Here is a 19,061-nt window from a genome sequence, read left to right as displayed (position 1 = left end):
TTGGGGCATATAGCTCCTGTTCAAAACTATGCCAGTGTGTTTATCTGCAATAGTCTTAGGCTTAATTTTCAGTAGGTTGTGTACACACATATGTGCATCCACCACATATGTATGAGGAACTCAGGAATTTGTGAATGCGCAGTTAATGTAAGTACAAGTAGATATGTGTGCACAAAATGTCCAAGCCCAATCTGTTGGTAATCTGGCCCAGTATGTAGACAAAATCTAAAATGCCTTCTGTGTGCATGCTTTCTCACTTTATGTGAATGTGAGCATGGTTGCGCGTGTGCACACACACATAAACAGTTAGAGATGATCTATGGCTTCTAAAACATGAGGTTTCTATCTATATTAGGCATTGCTAAAATTTCTATCATCTATGTCTTATACATGAGTAACTGAAATATATATGAACATCAAGCGATTTTAAGAATGAAGCATATGTGATTTTTTTATGGTAATATAAACCTTATGTATGCTTATCATAATTTCCTTATGTCGTAGTATTAAATCCATTATACGATAAAGCGTTGTGGGAAGGTAATGTGACCATAGTGTTCCAGATAAACACTTATTTTTCTCTTTGTTCCTCCAGTCCAGTCACTTGGAAGTACTTCCTCCCTGCCATTAGATGGAAATAGAGCATTTGAACTTCTGATATTCCTCTGTACCTAAGGGTCTTGCCTTTTCAGAATCTTCAGGTGTTTCTGTATCCTGCAGGTGATACAGCTACCAATTTTTCCTAGGAACGGGAAGATTTAATCCACATCACCAAGACTAAAGTTGCCCACTCCCAAATGCACCTTACCACTCATTGTAAGAGGCAGCATGAGAGCTGCTCCCTTGGTGAAACGGGGACGAAGGGGGCAACCAAATCAGCCCTGCTCCTGCCACAGTCAGCTCAAGCACCTCAATACCACAGAGACAGTAGCCATAATAGAATGACAACCAGCGCGCCTACTTTATCACCCCTTGACTCCAGCTCCTCCTCTGTGGTGGGTCCCATGACATCTCGGAGGGATCACTGTGTGGACTTCCTTTACTGTCAGCAGTGTTCATATGCCATTAACTTTTGTGGGTCAGTATTTTTACCATCACTGGGGGCATTTCCCTTCCTTTGGAAATCCTATTCCCATCACATGGTTCTCCCTTCCTAGACACGATTGTTCTTTATCCATGCCCTGCAAACTATAGAAGAGCAGCATCTGAGCTGGAAATCTTCAAATTCCTTGACTCTGCCTATCAGTCTTATAGGGCAGCAAAGTGATTAGAATACTGTTGTGTATATATTTAGTAAATATTTATTTCTTTAAAGATAACATCATTGTAGGATTCTTACTGTTGGGGTCTCATGGGGGTCTAAAGTTTTTTAGCTCTCTGAGACACCTGTAAGTTGTCCTAAGGTGTTCCACCAGTTGAGCATGCTCCAACTATATGCACTGCCGTGTCCTTGAAAATTCTAGATCCTGTCTGATCAGTCAGAGGATAGCTCCCAGAAGCCAGTGCCCAAAATGTCAATCTTTTCAGCATTTCATTTCTTTTCTTTTCATAGAATCATAGAATAACAGAGTTGGAAGGGACCTCTGGAGGTCATCTAGTCCAACCCCCTGCCCAGAGCAGGACCAATCCCAACTAAATCATCCCAGCCAGGGCTTTGTCAAGTCTGACCTTAAAAACTTCTAAGGAAGGGGATTCCACCACCTCCCTCGGTAACGCATTCCAGTGTTTCACCACCCTCCTAGTGAAAAAGTTTTTCCTAATATCCACTGCAACTTGAGACCATTACTCCTTGTCCTGTCATCTGCTATCACTGAGAATAGTCTAGATCCATCCTCTTTGGATCCACCTTTCAGTTAGTTAAAAGCAGCTATCAAATCCCCCCTCATTCTTCTCTTCCGTAGACTAAACAATCCCAGTTCCCTCAGCCTCTCTTCATAACTCATGTGTTCCAGTCCCCTAATAATTTTTGTTGCCCTTCGCTGGACTCTCCAATTTCTCCACATCCTTCTTGTAGCGTGGGGCCCAAAACTGGACACAGTACTCCAGATGAGGCCTCACCAATGTCGAATAGAGGGGAACGATCACGTCCCTCGATCTTCTTGCAATGCCCCTACTTATACATCCCAAAATGCCATTGGCCTTCTTGTCAACAAGGGCACACTGTTGACTCATATCCAGCTTCTCGTCCACTGTCACCCGTAGGTCCTTCTCTGCAGAACTGCTGCCTAGCCATTCGGTCCCTAGTCTGTAGCGGTGCATTGGATTCTTCCGTCCTAAGTGCAGGACTCTGCACTTGTCCTTGTTGAACCTCATCAGATTTCTTTTGGCCCAATCCTCCAATTTGTCTAGGTCCCTCTGTATCCTATCCCTACCCTCCAGCATATCTACCACTCCTCCCAGTTTAGTGTCATCTGCAAACTTGCTGAGGGTGCAATCCACACCATCCTCCAGATCATTAATGAAGATATTGAACAAAACCGGCCCCAGGACCGACCCTTGGGGCACTCCGCTAGATACTGGCTGCCAACTAGACATGGAGCCATTGATCACTACCCGTTGAGCCCGACAATCTAGCCAACTTTCTACCCACCTTGTAGTGCATCCATCCAGCCCATACTTCTTTAACTTGCTGACAAGAATACTGTGGGAGACAATGTCAAAAGCTTTGCTAAAGTCGAGGAATAACATGTCCACTGCTTTCCCTTCATCCACAGAACCAGTTATCTCATCATAGAAGGCAATTAGATTAGTCAGGCATGACTTTTCCTTGGTGAATCCATGCTGACTGTTCCTGATCACTTTCCTCTCCTCTAAGTGCTTCAGAATTGATTCCTTGAGGACCTGCTCCATGATTTTTCCAGGGACTGAGGTGAGGCTGACTGGCCTGTAGTTCCCAGGATCCTCCTTCTTCCCTTTTTTAAAGATGGGCACTACCTTAGCCTTTTTCCAATCTTCCGGGACTTCCCCCGATCGCCATGAGTTTTCAAAGATAATGGCCAATGGCTCTGCAATCACATCCGCCAATTCCTTTAGCGCTCTCGGATGCAACACATCCGGCCCCATGGACTTGTGCACATCCAGTTTTTCTAAATAGTCCCGAACCACTTCTTCCTTCACGGAGGGCTTGCCACCTGCTCCCCATGCTGTGCTGCCCAGTGCAGTAGTCTGGGAGCTGACCTTGTTCGTGAAGACAGAGGCAAAAAAAGCATTGAGTACATTAGCTTTTTCCACATCCTCTGTCAATAGGTTGCCTCCCTCATTTAGTAAGGGGCCCACACTTTCCTTGGCTTTCTTCTTATTGCCAACATACCTGAAGAAACCCTTCTTGTTACTCTTAACATCCCTCGCTAGCTGCAACTCCAGGTGTGATTTAGCCTTCCTGATTCCATTCCTACATGCCCGAGCAATATTTATATACTCATCCCTGGTCATTTGTCCAATCTTCCACTTCTTGTAAGCCTCTTTTTTGTGTTTAAGATCAGCAAGGATTTCACTGTTAAGCCAAGCTGGTCGCCTGCCATATTTACTATTCTTTCTATGCATTGGGATGGTTTGTCCCTGTAACCTCAATAAGGATTCTTTAAAATACAGCCAGCTCTCCTGGACTCCTTTTCCCCTCATGTTATTCTCCCAGGGGATCTTGCCTATCAGTTCCCTGAGGGAGTCAAAGTCTGCTTTTCTGAAGTTCAGGGTCCGTATTCTGCTGCTTTCCTTTCTTCCTTGTGTCAGGATCCTGAACTCGACCATCTCATGGTCACTGCCACCCAGGTTCCCATCCACTTTTGCTTCCCCTACTAATTCTTCCCGGTTTGTGAGCAGCAGGTCAAGAAGAGCTCCACCCCTAGTTGGTTCCTCCAGCACTTCACCAGGAAATTGTCCCCTACAGTTTCCAAAAACTTCCTGGATTGTCTGTGCACCGCTGTATTGTTCTCCCAGCAGATATCAGGATGATTGAAGTCACCCATGAGAACCAGGGCGTGCGATCTATTAGCTTCTGCGACTTGCCGGAAGAAAGCCTCATCCACCTCATCCCCCTGGTCTGGTGGTCTATAGCAGACTCCCACCACGACATCACCCTTGTTGCTCAGGCTTCTAAACTTAATCCAGAGACTCTCAGGTTTTTCTGCAGTTTCACACTTGAGCTCTGAGCAGTCATACTGCTCCCTTACATACAGTGCAACTCCCCCACCTTTTCTGGCCTCCCTGAACAGTTTATACCCATCCATGAAAGTACTCCAGTCATGCAAGTTATCCCACCAAGTCTCCGTTATTCCAATCACATCATAATTCCCTGACTTTGCCAAGACCTCCAGTTCTCCCTGCTTGTTTCCCAGGCTTTTCTTTTTCTTATTACTGAAGGAGAATCTTGCTTGAAGGCATTATTCCAATCCATGAGAACTTTAAAAGCTTTTGGTGCACTTGACATGTGTGTGTATATATATATATTCCAATTCTATCTGCCATCCAGATTGGCATAGTAAACCAGTCCTGATATTATTTTTATGAAGCTTTGGCACCTTGAAGATGTTCCATGGCACTTCAAGGCTGTATTGAGGGATAACTTGAGAAGTCATTCCATGCAGCACTTTAGAATTCCTTATTGTCACCACTTGGAAGTTCAAAGAGATGCTGATACTCTAAGTTTATTTCAAATTGGATGCTCTGAGGATCTACATAAACTGGACAAAAATATATTCAAGATTACCAGTGAACACATGTTTTAAAGCTGTGCCTACAGATGTTTTGAAATAATGGCAATGGCCACTTTAGCAACTCATAATGCACTCCGTACCCTTTAAATCTAATGGAGATGAAAATCTAGGTGCAATACTCTACAAATATTGGTGCTCATGCACTAGTATGTGTGGGTGCCACAACCATGGCAATGATGATTACTAGCCCCAGTGTGCCAGACAGACTGGGTTTTGACAATAAGTTGTGCTGATTAATTGTAGAGGCTTAGCACCACAGGTGCAACAGCACTGGTCCAGTGCCAATGATCAGAGGAATCAATATATCAAACAGGCTCAACATTAATTGTCACTGGTACTGAAGTCAGGAGGACCTTCACATGGCAGGGAATGGTGCTAGTGTTATAGATATTCTCAGCACTATTGCACTGAGAAGGCACCATGCCAGCAGAGTCCAGATCCAGAACAATTTGTCACTGACAGCCATTAATGACCTCCTGAGCAAGTGTCAGGATCCTGACAAGGCCAGTCAGGACCAAAGGTCAGAGCAGGGTCAAACCTGAGTCTGACAGTTGCAGAGGGGTTGACAGTCAAGTTCCATATGCCAGGATCAATACCAAGGATCAGAGTCTGAGGCAGGTTTCAGAGTCTGGATCAAGAAGGCAAGGTCCAAATCAAGCCCAGTTTGAAGCCAGGAGTTTAAGAATGGTCATGGCAGATATAGGAAATCCACGCTGTTGCCTGGACACTTCCTGGAATGTCCCTTTGGTTTACATAGGGTGGGGAGCCAATCAGGAGCCATGAGGCAGGATAATTATGGCTACTCCTCCTTTTGTGCCCTTATAACCTTGTTCAAGAAAAGGGAGAATAAATGGCCAGAATGGATACTGTTTTTAAGAAGATTCCAAGTTTGCATGTCCAGTGTCATTGATTTCAAGTGTAGGAACCATGGCAAGTTACCATTTTTTCCCTACAGCTCCCGTCTACATTGCTCCAGTACTAGTACTACACACTAGGGCACATTAAATTGATGTGCTGGGAACAATGAGACTGTATTTAGGAACTCATACTGTATAATAAGGTTCAGTGCTGACAGGCACAGCCTCATAACACACGTCAGGACTCACTGGCAACTAATGCTCAAACCACTCCAAATGGGATGTATTAGCAGGAGTGCTGTAAGCAAGACACAAGAAGTAATTTTTTTGGCTCTACGCCATGCTGATTAGATCTCAGCTGGAGTATTGTGACCAGTTCTGGGCATCACACCTTGGGAAAGATATGGACAAATTGGAGAAAGTCTAGAGGAGAGCAACAAAAATGAATAAAGGTTTAGAGTGGAGAAGAGACGACTGATGGGGGACAGGATAACAGCCTTTAAGTACATAAATGGTTATATAAATTGTTCTCCTAACCACTGACAGCAGAACAAGAATGGACTTAAATTGTAGCAAGGGAGATTTAGGTTAGACATTGGGAAAAACTTCCTAACTGTAAGGGAAGTTAAGCACTGGAACAAATTATCTAGTGATGTTGTGGAATCTCTAGCATTTGGAGGTCTATAAGAACAGGTTAGACAAATATCTGTCAAGGATGATCTAGATAATACGTAACCCTGCTTCCCTGCAAGGAACTGGACTAGATGACCTATCAAGGTGCATTGCATGCCTACCTTTCTATGATATACTGTAACAGTCTCAACTAGCCATGGCAGACAGTATAGCCAGAGCAGGTCACCTCTGCCTGCCAGGCCAACTAAGATGCCCAGCAACAGAGAACTTCTTGATCTAGAACCCAATTTACCATGAAAACCCATCTCAATGTGTTGCTTATATCCTGCCTGTTGGCATTAAAAATCTAAGATGAAACTTATTCAGAAAAGGTAATGTTGTAGTCAAGGCACTTCACTCACTTTAGAATCGGGGCGGGGTGGACTTTTCTTCTTGGTGTACCTCAAGGCCAAGATAGTAGATATCCTGATTATTTCCTGAGTTTGTTTAGATAAGAGTCTATATTTCACTGAAGCTGCAATTTGTACAATTTGCTGCATATATAGTTAGAGTCTATCATTTCTGGTTAGCTCATATTCAGATATGGTGGAAGTCCTCAAGGCAATTACCAAAATGAGGCCAATGCTCAGATGATCTAGTCTTCTTTTGCATCTGAATTTGGGTCTGAATTCTCTTAATATTTTTACTATTCTATTAGTCTTTGATAACTGTTTCAATATGGATTCTGTTCCATTTTATAATCCTAATTTATTCCTTCAAGGCTTATTCTTAGTGATTATTTATTTGTCCATAAGAATATGGGAATTTCAGACTCTCTGTTGAGCAAATCTTATACGAGATGTCCCCAGGAGAGTATGCGGAGAAATGCTTTGTTTCTCCGTGAGATCTTCCCCAAAAGAAAAGGAACATGAGAGTTAACCATTTCTACTTAACTAGAGTAACTGATTGATGAAGTTTATTTAGAAATACGAAAGAAGATCCAATTTTAGTTCCACATTTCTTCAAAGCCCATTCAACCAGATTATAGGAGCATCATAGAGAGAGCAGAAGCACCTATGTGTCAGATCTAGATTGACCTGGTTTTAAATGCATGTCTTTGCCAGACACTACAGATGGGAATTGGAGGCTTTTGCTGAGACAGCCTCTGCAAAACATCAAACACGATGTAGCTGAGGCCTCAGATGTAGCTGAGGCCTGGCCTAACATGAGTAATTAATATGTGAAGGGAGGTTGCATTTGATTGGAAGATAGAATTAAGGAAAGTCAATTTTTAAAAAGTTACATCTTTATGAAGGTTCCCTGTTGAGTTACTCTGGCTTCTCTGGTGAATATTACAAGTTAGATAAAAGATAATTATGTTTTATGATTCCAGTGGTACATTAACTGCATTCAAAGTGTCAATGGAGGATACTGAGAGAATAAGGGGATACAGGGGTGTCTCATCTCAGAAGGTCAAGTGCTCTGATTCCATCTGCTGGCAGGGAAGAGCTAGACCCAAATTGTGTAGAATAACTAAAGGAAAATTAACTGGTATTTTATTTCTCCGTCTGGTAAGGTAGCTCTGCTAATGCTAATGTATATGAAACAAAGCTTCAGAAACAACCATCATCTTGGATTTGCTCCTCAGAAAGAGCAAGTCATATTTTTAAAACTTCAAAAATTTCATTTTTTGCTGGAAAAATCTGTTGGAATGTGAACATCCAAAAAGGCAGGAAAAACAGCTGCAGGGCAATTTCGACTTCATTCTTACTCACATGCATAGCGTAATATTTTCATGAGTATGCATACTCCAAGATAATTCCCCCCTCCCCTCCCCCCCCCCCCCCCCCCAATGAAACATGCTTTGTACAAAAATGGCAAAATTCTACTGTTTCGGAAAAGAACATGAATTTTATCCATTTGATTTGGTTTTTTGCAGCAAAATGGTGATTTTTCCACTGAAAAAACCTGACCATTATGTTTTAAAATTGCAAGGGAAGAAAATTTTTATTTGACTTTTCAGTTTTTGCCATTTCTGGATTTTTCTTATTAAACTCTGGCAGAGACTCCCTTCTAAGGAGCAAATTCTAGATGTTGTCCTTTTTGATTTTCTCTGGCAAAAATCTATTTGAACCTCTCAGAAAATAATCTTCTGTAGTTTCCAGAACTGCATTGAGGATTTCATCTTTTTAAGGAGTCTGTCTTTTGAGATGCACATGTATATGCATATTTATCTTTCTGTATCTCTCTCTATATAGAGATACATTTATTTACTTGTATAGACTGTTATGAAATTATGTGACAATATACGCATATGCAAAGTATGAATCAGTAAAGCTTTGATTACTCTGTTTCTAGGGTATCGTCACTGTAATCCTGGAGAATTCAGTTGTGCTGATGGAAGGTGTCTCTCAAATTCTCAGTGGCAATGTGATGGGGATTTTGACTGCTCAGATCATTCTGATGAAGCTCCTATAAACATAAAGTGCAAAAGTTCAGGTTCATTTTTTTAAATCACATATATGTATTTTTTCCCAACAAACTTAATTTAGAATTGTAGATAGAAAGACTATAATACTAATAACTGTACAGTCCTGTCTTTTTAATGCTTCATTCATCCTGTGAGGAGGATGCAGCTGTAATTTATCATTCCTGTAGTTTATCAGTCTCAGCTGATTAAAATTAAGCTAGCCACACCAGATGGTTCAGGGGAGCTTGCAGTTTGTTTACACATGTGTTTCCAGCTAGTATAGACTAGAAACATTACAGTAGTTACTATCCAAGTTTATAGGACCTGACCTGCTCGCTCCATAATTTTGCAAGCAGGGAGAGCAGACATAACAGTACATTCCAGTAACACAGGATTAGTTCTGACCAAACCAGAATGGAGATATGTTGGATTTCTCAGCTTCACGCCATTTTAAAGTTCTCTCCACTTTTATTAGTCACAAAATGTAAATGTGTTCCACTCCTTTTATCAATGCCACTGAAGCTTAATTGTTTCTATTATGCAAATTTATCCTCTTCTGGAGGTAGTGGACTATTCCATGTCGTTTTGCAAGGGGAGAGCTATATGTGAACAGTTCTTCCACTCACACCTTATCACTCCATTAAGGCATTAGTGTAGCCCATTATACAAGCTTTCATGAGGATCATGCATTGTCTGCAAGACAATACTATAGTATGTGGATCCGAAGGTTCACTATTTAAGATTCTGTTGCTAAATTAGGATACCTAAGCACAAGTGCAGAAATTTGTTCTGTGAGGGTGTGAATGTGCACATTTATTTAAAACTAGGAGCTGATCATAAGGGTGTAATCCTGTTTCTGTTAAAGTCAATGGTAAAATTCCCATTTTCTTTATCAGGATCAAGATTGGGCCCTGAATGTTGAACCATGTTGAATATTGATATTTAAGCAATAAATATTAATTACCATTTGTTTCCACTACCATGTACAATAGTAATTTTAATATTTAATCAGATATTGCTGCAGAGATTTCAAATCCTAAGGCGTTTCTCAAGTTATACTAGCTGCTGTTACTGGTCACCATGCTGGCTCAGCCTAAGTACTTAATACAAGATAAAGGGTACGTCTGCACAGCAGAAACCCCCCTGTGGTCCCAGATCACAGAGCTCAGGGCAACTGATTTGAGTATTGCAGGGCTAAAAATAGCAGTGTAGACGTTTGGGCTCGCACTGGAGCCTGGGTTCTGAAACCCAGTTCAGGGGGGAAGGTCACAGAAAATGCCTACACTGCTATTTTTGTCCCAGCAGCACAAACTCCACATGCCTAAAGTCAGTTGACCCCGGATCTGATACTCACTGCTGTGTTTTTTTTTTTTTGTTTTTTTGCTGTGTAGACATACCCATAGGAAACATGGGTGTCATGCAGCATGCATGATGGAGGCCCTGAGAAAGTTCCAGATAATCTATAAACCACTTAACTGTGGTATGTAACCTATCGCTTAAAGCAGCCTCTGTATTAGGTGACTGAAGGATAGCTAATGTAACACACATTTTTTAAAAGAGCTCCAGTGGTGATCCTGGCATTTACAGGAAGGTAAGCTTAACTTCAGTACAAGCTGATCAACTTAACTATAGTAAAGGACAAAATTATCAGACACAATATCTTGAGGAAGAGTCAGCACGGCTTTTGTAAAGGGAAGTCATGCCTCACCAACCTATTAGAATTCTGTGAGGGGGTCAACAAGCATGTGAATAAGGGTGATCCAGTCAATATAGTGTACTTGGACTTTCAGAAAGCCTTTGACAAGGTTCCTCAACAAGGGCTCTTAAGCAAAGTAAGGACTCATGGGATAAGAGGGAAGATCCTCTCATGGATCAGTAATTGGTTAAAAGATAGGAAACAAAGGGTAGGAATAAATGGTAAGTTTTCACAATGGAAAGAGGTAAATATCAGGGTCCCACACAGATCTGTACTGGGACCTGTGCTGTTCAACATATTCATAAATGATCTGGAAAGGGGGTGAACAGTGAGGATGCAAAATTTGCAGACGATAAAAAAATTACTCAAGTTAAGTCCAAAGCTGACTGCAAAGAGTAACAAAGAGATCTCGCTAAACTAGGTGACTGAATGATAAAATACAGATACATTCTATGTTGATAAGTGCAAAGTAGTGCACATTAGAAAAAAATAATCCCAATTATACATATAAAATGATGAGATCTAAATTAGTTGTTATACCGAAGAAAGGTCTTGCAGTAATCATGGATAGTTCTCTGAAAACATCTGCTCAGTGTGCAGCAACAGTTCAAAATGTTAGGAACTGTTAGGAAAGAGAGAGAAAATATCATAATGCCACTATATAAAGCTCTGGTACGCCCACACCTTGAATACTGCATGCAGTTTTGGTCAACCCATCTCAAAAAGATATATTAGAATTGGAAAAAGTACAGAGAAGGGCAAACAAAAATGAACAGGTGTAAGGAACAGCTTCTATGTGAGGAGAGATTAAAAGGACTGAGACTGCTCAGCTTAGAAGAGAGATGACTAAGGGGGATAATATAGAGGTGTATAAAATCATGAATGGTATGGAGAAAGTGAATAAGGCAGTATAATTCGCCCTGTCACATAACACAAGAACTAGGGGTCACCCAGTGAAATTAATAGGCTGCAGGTTTAAAACAAACATAAGGAGGTACTTCTTCACACAATGCACAGTCAACCCATTGTGAGAGGCTAAAAGTATAATTGGGTTAAAAAAAGTTAGATAAATTCATGGAGTATAGCCATGATGGTCAGGGATGCAACCTGATGCTTTGGGTATCCCTAAACCTCTGACTGCCAGAATCTGGAACTGGATGACAAGGGATGGATCACTCAGTAATTGCCCTGTTCTGCTCATTCCCTCTGATGCATCTGGCACTGGCCACTGTTGGAAGACAGGGTGCCAAGCTAGATGGACTATTGCTCTGACCCAATATTACCATTTTTATGTTTTTTAGTTGAACATGTATTACTTTTTAGAGGCATATGACTTGGATGCTAGTGAAAAATCTTATTAGTGCTCCCTATATGTCTGTCAGTGCCTCCTCAATTTTGTGTACCTTGCATCATAGTTATTTTTCATATTTTCATAGCTTTTATGGTACACAGTTAAGTTATCACATGTCTGTATGCTCCTGAACCATCTAGGTTTCCTCTTAAATTTTCAAAATTAGGCTTTAGATAGCCAGGTTTTTTTTTGGGGGGGGACGATACGGGGGGGGGGGGGGGAGGATCCTATTAGAGGATTTTACTATGACATAGTTCTCCATTGCTACCAAAAATAATCTTCAATGTTAGATAGCTCTACAAATGTATTATGATTTTTTCCAGTGTTTTTCCAAGAAGACTATATCAGGTGTGTGATATTTTTAATATACACAGGGCAGTTAATTTGCTGTACTATAGCTTTTTTCCCCCTTGTGCATAGTTTCCAATATATAATTTATGGATTTTTCACTGGTGGTCTGCAGAGAGGTGATGCTGATCACATGATGCTTGTTCTTATTATTTCCAGTTAAGCAGAACCAAACTGATGAAAGGGGAAGATGAAATGAAGAATAGACAATATGATTCACTTTTTTCAGAAAGGAGTAAACACTTATCTTAATATAGATATCTAAAACTAAAATTAAAAAAATTTACACATGTAACTTTTTCATATAAGCAACTACTGTCGTCATGCAAGCACTCTTATGAGATCAGTCACAAACACGAGAAAATCTGGTCCCCACAGTTTGGAGTAGGTCTATGAAAAAGTCTATCAGAGCTGGGTCACACTATGGGAAAAGTATGAGAACCGCGGATATATTCTTCATTTGTTTTATTTTATTTTATTTTATTTTTTCCAGAACAGTCGTGCAACAGTTCTTTTTTCATTTGCAAAAATGGCAAATGCATTCCTCAAATAGAGGTCTGTGACAATAAAGAGGACTGTGGTGACGGATCTGATGAGAGAAACTGCCATATCAATGAATGCTTGAGTAAGAAAGTCAGTGGCTGTTCTCAAGATTGTCAGGATCTTCCTGTTGGGTACAAGGTTGGTAGTCATGGTGTGTAATATAGTATAATATAAGTTTTTAATCCTTAAGTATGATTGTTTAAACCACATAACCATGTAGTAGAACTTCAGAATGTGGTACTAGCTTTTAAACAAGTAAGCTCCTCAAAATCACAAACCTATGCAAATCAATATATGAGGTATGCAAATGACCATCATTTGTGTAAAAAGCAGGAGCTTAAATTCAACTTATAACCAATGGAAAGAGGTACATGAAGTAATTTCAACATTTATTTCTATATACTTGTAAAATCTAATACTTGAATATTTTACTTAAAAGGTGATGAAGATGAACCTACAATAACAAAAGTCCAAAAGATACAGCACTTACAAAAACCCAAACAAATCATGCTGATGTACAAAACACACAAATGATTTGAGAATTGCTTATAAGACCATGCCTCCAATAGTAAATAATACAAATAGTAAACTTTTCCCAAGTTGATTGAAATAGTGACTCCATTAACAAAGAAAAATTGAACAATGCACTGTAATGGACAAAATTTCAAAATGTGCCCTCCATTTGTGTGCACGCAACTTTGCTCATGAATTTTGCTCATTAATAGAATGAACAAGATGCTGGTGCATTTGATAAACTTAATTATATATCTTTATACTTCCATGTCTAGGACCCATTGGTTGAATGTTATTTTGGCCCAAATTCCAAGAAATTCTTCACTCTTCCCCAATGGACCTTTGTACCTTCAGAATGATTGTTTAACATTTGAATGGATTCCCAAGTTTGTTTCCTCTTGTTTTATAATGACAAGTCTGCCTTATTGAATTAGTTTCATTCCCTTTTCCGTGGATGGTAGGTTCTTCTCTACTTGAATCAGCTCCTGTTGAACTGCGAACTTGGGGCCACTCATAAGGTAGACCTTGGTTCTCTGAATCAGCTAAGGAATTTTAGAGCATCTCCAACTCCTTATGGAAAAGAAAATCCTCCGTTGAATGGTCAGGCTGTTTTTCTGTGGTTGGAGGAGGGCTCTTCTGTCTATTGTTTTAGTCACAGGAATCATTTTCCTGCCACTGTGGCAGACATGGCTACAGAAGTCAAGCAGATTATGTCATATGTGATTTCACACATGAACCAGAGAATGGAGTTCAAACCTGAAAGACTCTTGGCCACCTGAAAATTCTAATCTTTAACCTCTGGGGATCTGCTAAATTGAGATAGCCGCCTCTCCACCACTTGGGAAGTGTTTGCCATGTGAAATGAAGTTTATAGTCATAAGCCTGAGGCATCAACAGATATTTTCTGGCAGGGAAATCTCATGTCACAGGATAAGATGCCCCCTTTAAGGGAGATAGAACTAAGTTTCACATGTGCCAGATTTACCTCCCAAATCATGGGATTGAGAATTTCGGGAGAACATGACTGTGAAGGGTCATGTGATTAAAGGAAAGCAAGTAGCACCTATCCATAGAGACAGTCTGCACTCAGTAGGGAGAGACTAAGGGTGGAGAAGATCTGCAGCTAACCTCTTCAAAGGGGATCTGGGAAAGGCCTGGGGAAGAGCAAGAGTTTAACCTGAAGAGTCCTGGGGAAGGCCTGGGAAGAAGCAGTGTACGACTGTCTGAGAAGGTGCTATGGTGAGGGCCTAAAAGGCAAACCAGTCAATTGCAGGAAGTAGCCCTGGAGTCTGAAGCAGAGCTTGATGTCTGAAGTAGAGAGCTACTTCACTCATTAGAGTCAAGGAGTTGGAGTCCAAGGTAGAGGGCTTCCCGACATCCCTGCATTGCTACCTAGAGTAATGGTGCAGAAAGCACTGCACTGAGTAGAAAAGGAAACATTTGCTGCTGATAAACTGTTGAACCTGGGGATGGGTTGAAAGAAATTGTGTCCCAGTAAAGGCCAAGTGAGGTTAAAGGATTCTTTGTTAGGACAGTTGTTTTACCTTAAAATGTAGGAGACATTTTTTTTCGTTAGAGAGCTAAAGAAAAAAATCACAAGGGGAGAGATGGCAACCCCCAGTTGGAAGAGGAGGGAAAGGGAGGCAGTGGCATCTCCATGCCAGGAAGAAGTGTGGCCCTTATTGAATCCCACTTCATGTGTTTTAGCCCATGAAAGCTTATGCCCACATAAATTTGTTAGTCTATAAGGTGCCACAAGTACTCCTCATTGTTTTTGCTGATACAGACTAACATGGCTACCTTTCTTGTATTGTGACTATTCTGCTGCATGGTGGGAACTCATAGTGCATTTTGTATTTTGCCTCAGGAAGGGTATATCCCCAATAGGTGTTCCATTTGTCATTTCTTATTGAAAATAACTCAAAAGATAAGAGAAGCTTGACTTAAACCATTATTCCCGGAGAACTTGAAGAGAGCCGTCTCAGATCCTGAGTAAAAGACGCAACCAGGCCTGAACAGGCTTCATCCCTAAGTGTTTCTGTGAGCTTCTGTGACTCAAGTCTGAATTCCTGCGCTTTCTGATGAAAGAAAGGCAAATCAACTAAGTCCTCCTCCATCCAGTCAGCTAAAATGGTACGAAGAAACACCGTTCCTTTAAAGAGCATAAATCCAGGTCAACTTCCTCACATTCTAGTAAAAAGGGGCATAGATCACCTGAAGGTGCTCAATAAATAGCAGTTCACAGTCTAAATCACGTAACTCTGATAGTCTGACAGACCCTGGTCACCTAGCAATAGTACTGTCTTGAGCCGTGCTCTCTACCTCCTTTGTTCCTGACCCCTCAGTACTGACATCATACACCCAGTACCCGTAATCCCAGTACACTTGCTCTCAGCACCAACTTTGTCAACACTGAACTTTGTAAGGTGACTGCACAGCCTGAGTATCTACCATTGTACCACAAAGTGCTGTCTATAGTACTGACGGCAACCACCATTACCATACCAAGCACCTCTTCAGCATCAACTGTGGGTGACACTGAGTTCGCCTGAGACCCTGGCCTCTAGAGGAGAAGTATTCCATTTCTTTCTTCCCTTTGGAGCACAGCAGGGAGGCATCCTCTACTCACTCACTTCAATCCTATTCATAAGACCTCCCCTAGTTGGGCAGAGTTTAGGACCAAATACTACAGGCGTGGGCATAGGGATTCTAAGGAAAAGCACTCATCATGGTACATCCCCCACAATGCCCACAGTCCCTTACTCCTATAATGTTAAATCATGGCCCTACTGGGCTTCTTGGGGCATGCAGCCAGCAAGAAAACCAACCTTTACCTAGACATTCCTCCTCTGCAAAATCCCGTAGGGTTATTCAAGAGGCAGAGGTGGCACTCACTCACTCTGTTCAGCAAGAAAAGCAGGAAAGTGAAGACCAACACCTGCAAGCTGAGGAACAGATAATTTCAGCAGCTATCTCCTCCTCCTCCCCAGATGAGGCAGTAGTGCCCACTACTTCTAATCAGCCAGATGTTTACAAGATATTGCAAGAACTTCTGTGCCAACTGGCAAATACCCTGGAAATCTCTGTAGAAATAGTAGTGCCAGGAGAGTTGCCCAGGCTGGTTGACATTGTATACACATCAGTGCCTGGAAGATCGTCCATTCCAATTACGGAGGGGCTACAAGTGCCAGCAAAACACCTTTGGCAGACCCCTCTATCTGTGGCAGAGTGACACTATCATCCACCTTTAGCTGGCTTTGAGTATTCCGACACTCACCTACTCCCAGGATCCTTGGTGGTAGCTGCTATTCATTAGGAATCCAGACAACAAGAGCCACTGAAAACAACTCTAAGAGACAAGTATCCAAAAAATTAGATTTATTCAGCAGGAAGAACGACACTTCTGCATTTCCAGATGTGCATTGCTAATTAGTAGGCCCTCTTAGCAAAATGTGAATACCTAAATTGGGACAAGATATCATACTTTTGTTTAAAAAAAAAACTACACTCAAAACAACAGGGAAGAATTGAAATCTGTTATTATCGGGGGTTAGGGTGACCAGATGTCCCTATTTAATAGGAACAGTCCCGATATTTGGGGCTTTGTCTTGTGTAGGTGCCTATTACTCCCCACCCCCATTCTGATTTTTCACACTTGCTATCTGGTAACCCTATTGGGGGTCAGCTAGTGGCCTGCACTTCTATTCAGGTGGCATTAGATGCATGAGACATGGCAGTACAATCATTGGCCACATCCATGGGCTTCATGTTTGCAGTCTGCAGAAATACCAAAGAAGGTACAGATGGTGATTGAGGACCTCACATTTGAAGGCTGTGACCTGTTCAACAAGAAGATTAATGAAGCCTTGCATGCATTAAAAAATTTGCAAGCTACTTTTTGCCTCTTGGGCATCTGTATGCCAACACCTAGGAGAAAACCGGTCAGACCACAAGGTCCTTCCAGGCAGAGACCTTTTTCCTTCCATTATACAGAGATAAGACCCTTGCATCACCCAGAAAAAAAAGTAGATTTCATCAATGGAGACCCTGTCACTTTCTGTACAACCACTCATTCTGAGTCCAACTCTAGGTAGCAAATTTGATGCTATAGTTGAGAACCATTTCCCTTCCCCCACCCCCTTTGGCAGTTGCCTTTTTTTTATTTTCAGGAGGTCTGGAATCACACCATCTCTGGAGTTCAGAGGGAAGTATTTTATTTTCATCATTTTCTAATTCTGCAAAAGAAGGTGTGTGTGTTGGGGGAGGGCAGGGAGGCTGGTGCCTAATCCTGGATTAGAGGTGATGCAACACCTTCATCCATGGCTTTAAATTCAGCATGGTATCTCTACCCTGTATAATCCCATCCTTAGCTTCCCAGGACCGGTTCATGGTTCTCAGTTTATAAGATGCTTGTATTTACATACCAATTCACCCAGCAAACAGAAAATACCTGAGATTCCAAGTGAGAATCCTGTCCTTCAGTCTTTCAACAGCACCAAGGACTAGTGTGTTTACCAAATGCTTGGCTGTCATAGTGGCTCACTAAGAAAGTGAGGAATCCAGGTGTCCCTCACCTCAACAGTTGAACAACTCCTCCTCCCTCACTGGAGGAAGATCACCACAACAGCTGAACAACTCCTTTCACTTGTTCCTACAACTTTTCACCACCCTGGGTTTTGGGATCAATAAGGAAAAAAATCACTGTTACCCACCCAAAGAATAGAATTCATGGGGGCAGCGCTAAGTCTACAAAGCAAGAGTCTGTCTGCCACAGGACACATTCAGTACTACAGTAGATCTCATCAGCCAGCTGATGCTCACCCTTAATCTTCAGCAAGAGTCTTTCTCAGACTTCTCGGTCATGTGGCCTTCTGCACGTATGTCACACAGCAAGCCAGACTTCACTTATGCTGCACGCAAGGGTGGTTGAAATTTGTATATTTACCCAACAAACATTAGACATGAGGATTCAGGTCCCTTGAGAAGTACTCTCATTGTGAAATTGGTGGAAACACCCTCTCAAGGTTTGCAAATGTTTCTCCACCTCTTTTCACCAAGATACTGGAGACAGATGCTTCCATGCTTGGGTGGGGAGCTCATCTGGACCATCTGCAGACCCAAGGCCTCTAGACTGTAGAAGAGATTGCCCTTTATATAAATAACTAGCCTCCACAGTGTCTCTTCCTGTGTTATGTGGACTAATAGACAAATCCTGACTGACAGCACAACAGTAATGTCAACCTACAGGAAGGATTCTCTTCAGCCAGGTAGAATAGATTCTTTATTTGGGCACACAACACTATCTGTTTCCTTCAGATACCCTGATTCCTGACTACCCTTTTATCTCTAAAGTACTTAGGGCTGTCCATCAACTCTATAAGAGTGCACTTAGTATCAGTAACACCTTACCTTTTCCCCATCCAAGGTCACATCATTTTTTCCCACCCTACAATTGCTAGATTTCTAAAGGGCCTAATTCATGTGTTTCCCACAATCTATGACCTCCTTCTTTCCTGGAATCTAAATATAGTCTTATCTGAGTTAATGGGCCCTGCCTTCAACAATATGATATTTATGACTGGTTTACCTTACACAGTGTTCTTTATGTACAAGGTGATCCTTAGGCCTCAACTGAAGTTTTTACCAAAGATCATTTGACTTTCATTTGAATCAGATAATTCAACTGCCAGTTTTCTTTCCCAAGCCATACTTCAAGCAGGGGGAAGCCAAGCTGCCCACAGTGAATGTAATTAGGGCTCTTTCACTTTACCTGGATAGGACAAAACCATGCAAGAACTTCCCTAGACTATTTGTAGAGTCTGCAGATAGGATTAAAGGTCTGACAATATCAACCCAGAAACTGTCTAAATGGATATTTAATTACATCATATCATGCTGTGAGTGACTTAGATTAGATCCTTCCATGCAGGTTATAGTCCACATCACTGGCAGCTTCTGC

General features: G+C 41.5%; 1 protein-coding gene across 1 annotated transcript in view; it reads left to right on the top strand.

Moving 5' to 3' along the window:
- LRP1B (LDL receptor related protein 1B) overlaps positions 1 to 19,061 on the top strand; it is a 1,293,242-nt gene that overhangs the window by 1,025,599 nt on the left and 248,582 nt on the right. Inside the window, 2 exon segments of the mRNA XM_043525164.1 lie at positions 8,540 to 8,680; positions 12,540 to 12,727. Of these exon segments, the coding sequence (XP_043381099.1) occupies positions 8,540 to 8,680; positions 12,540 to 12,727 (329 nt within the window).

This window comes from Chelonia mydas, chromosome 11 (genome assembly GCF_015237465.2).
Source record: "Chelonia mydas isolate rCheMyd1 chromosome 11, rCheMyd1.pri.v2, whole genome shotgun sequence".
Lineage (NCBI taxonomy): Eukaryota > Metazoa > Chordata > Testudines > Cheloniidae > Chelonia > Chelonia mydas.
Note: the sequence above shows the minus strand (reverse complement) of the source record. Positions and strands in the feature narration are given on the sequence as shown.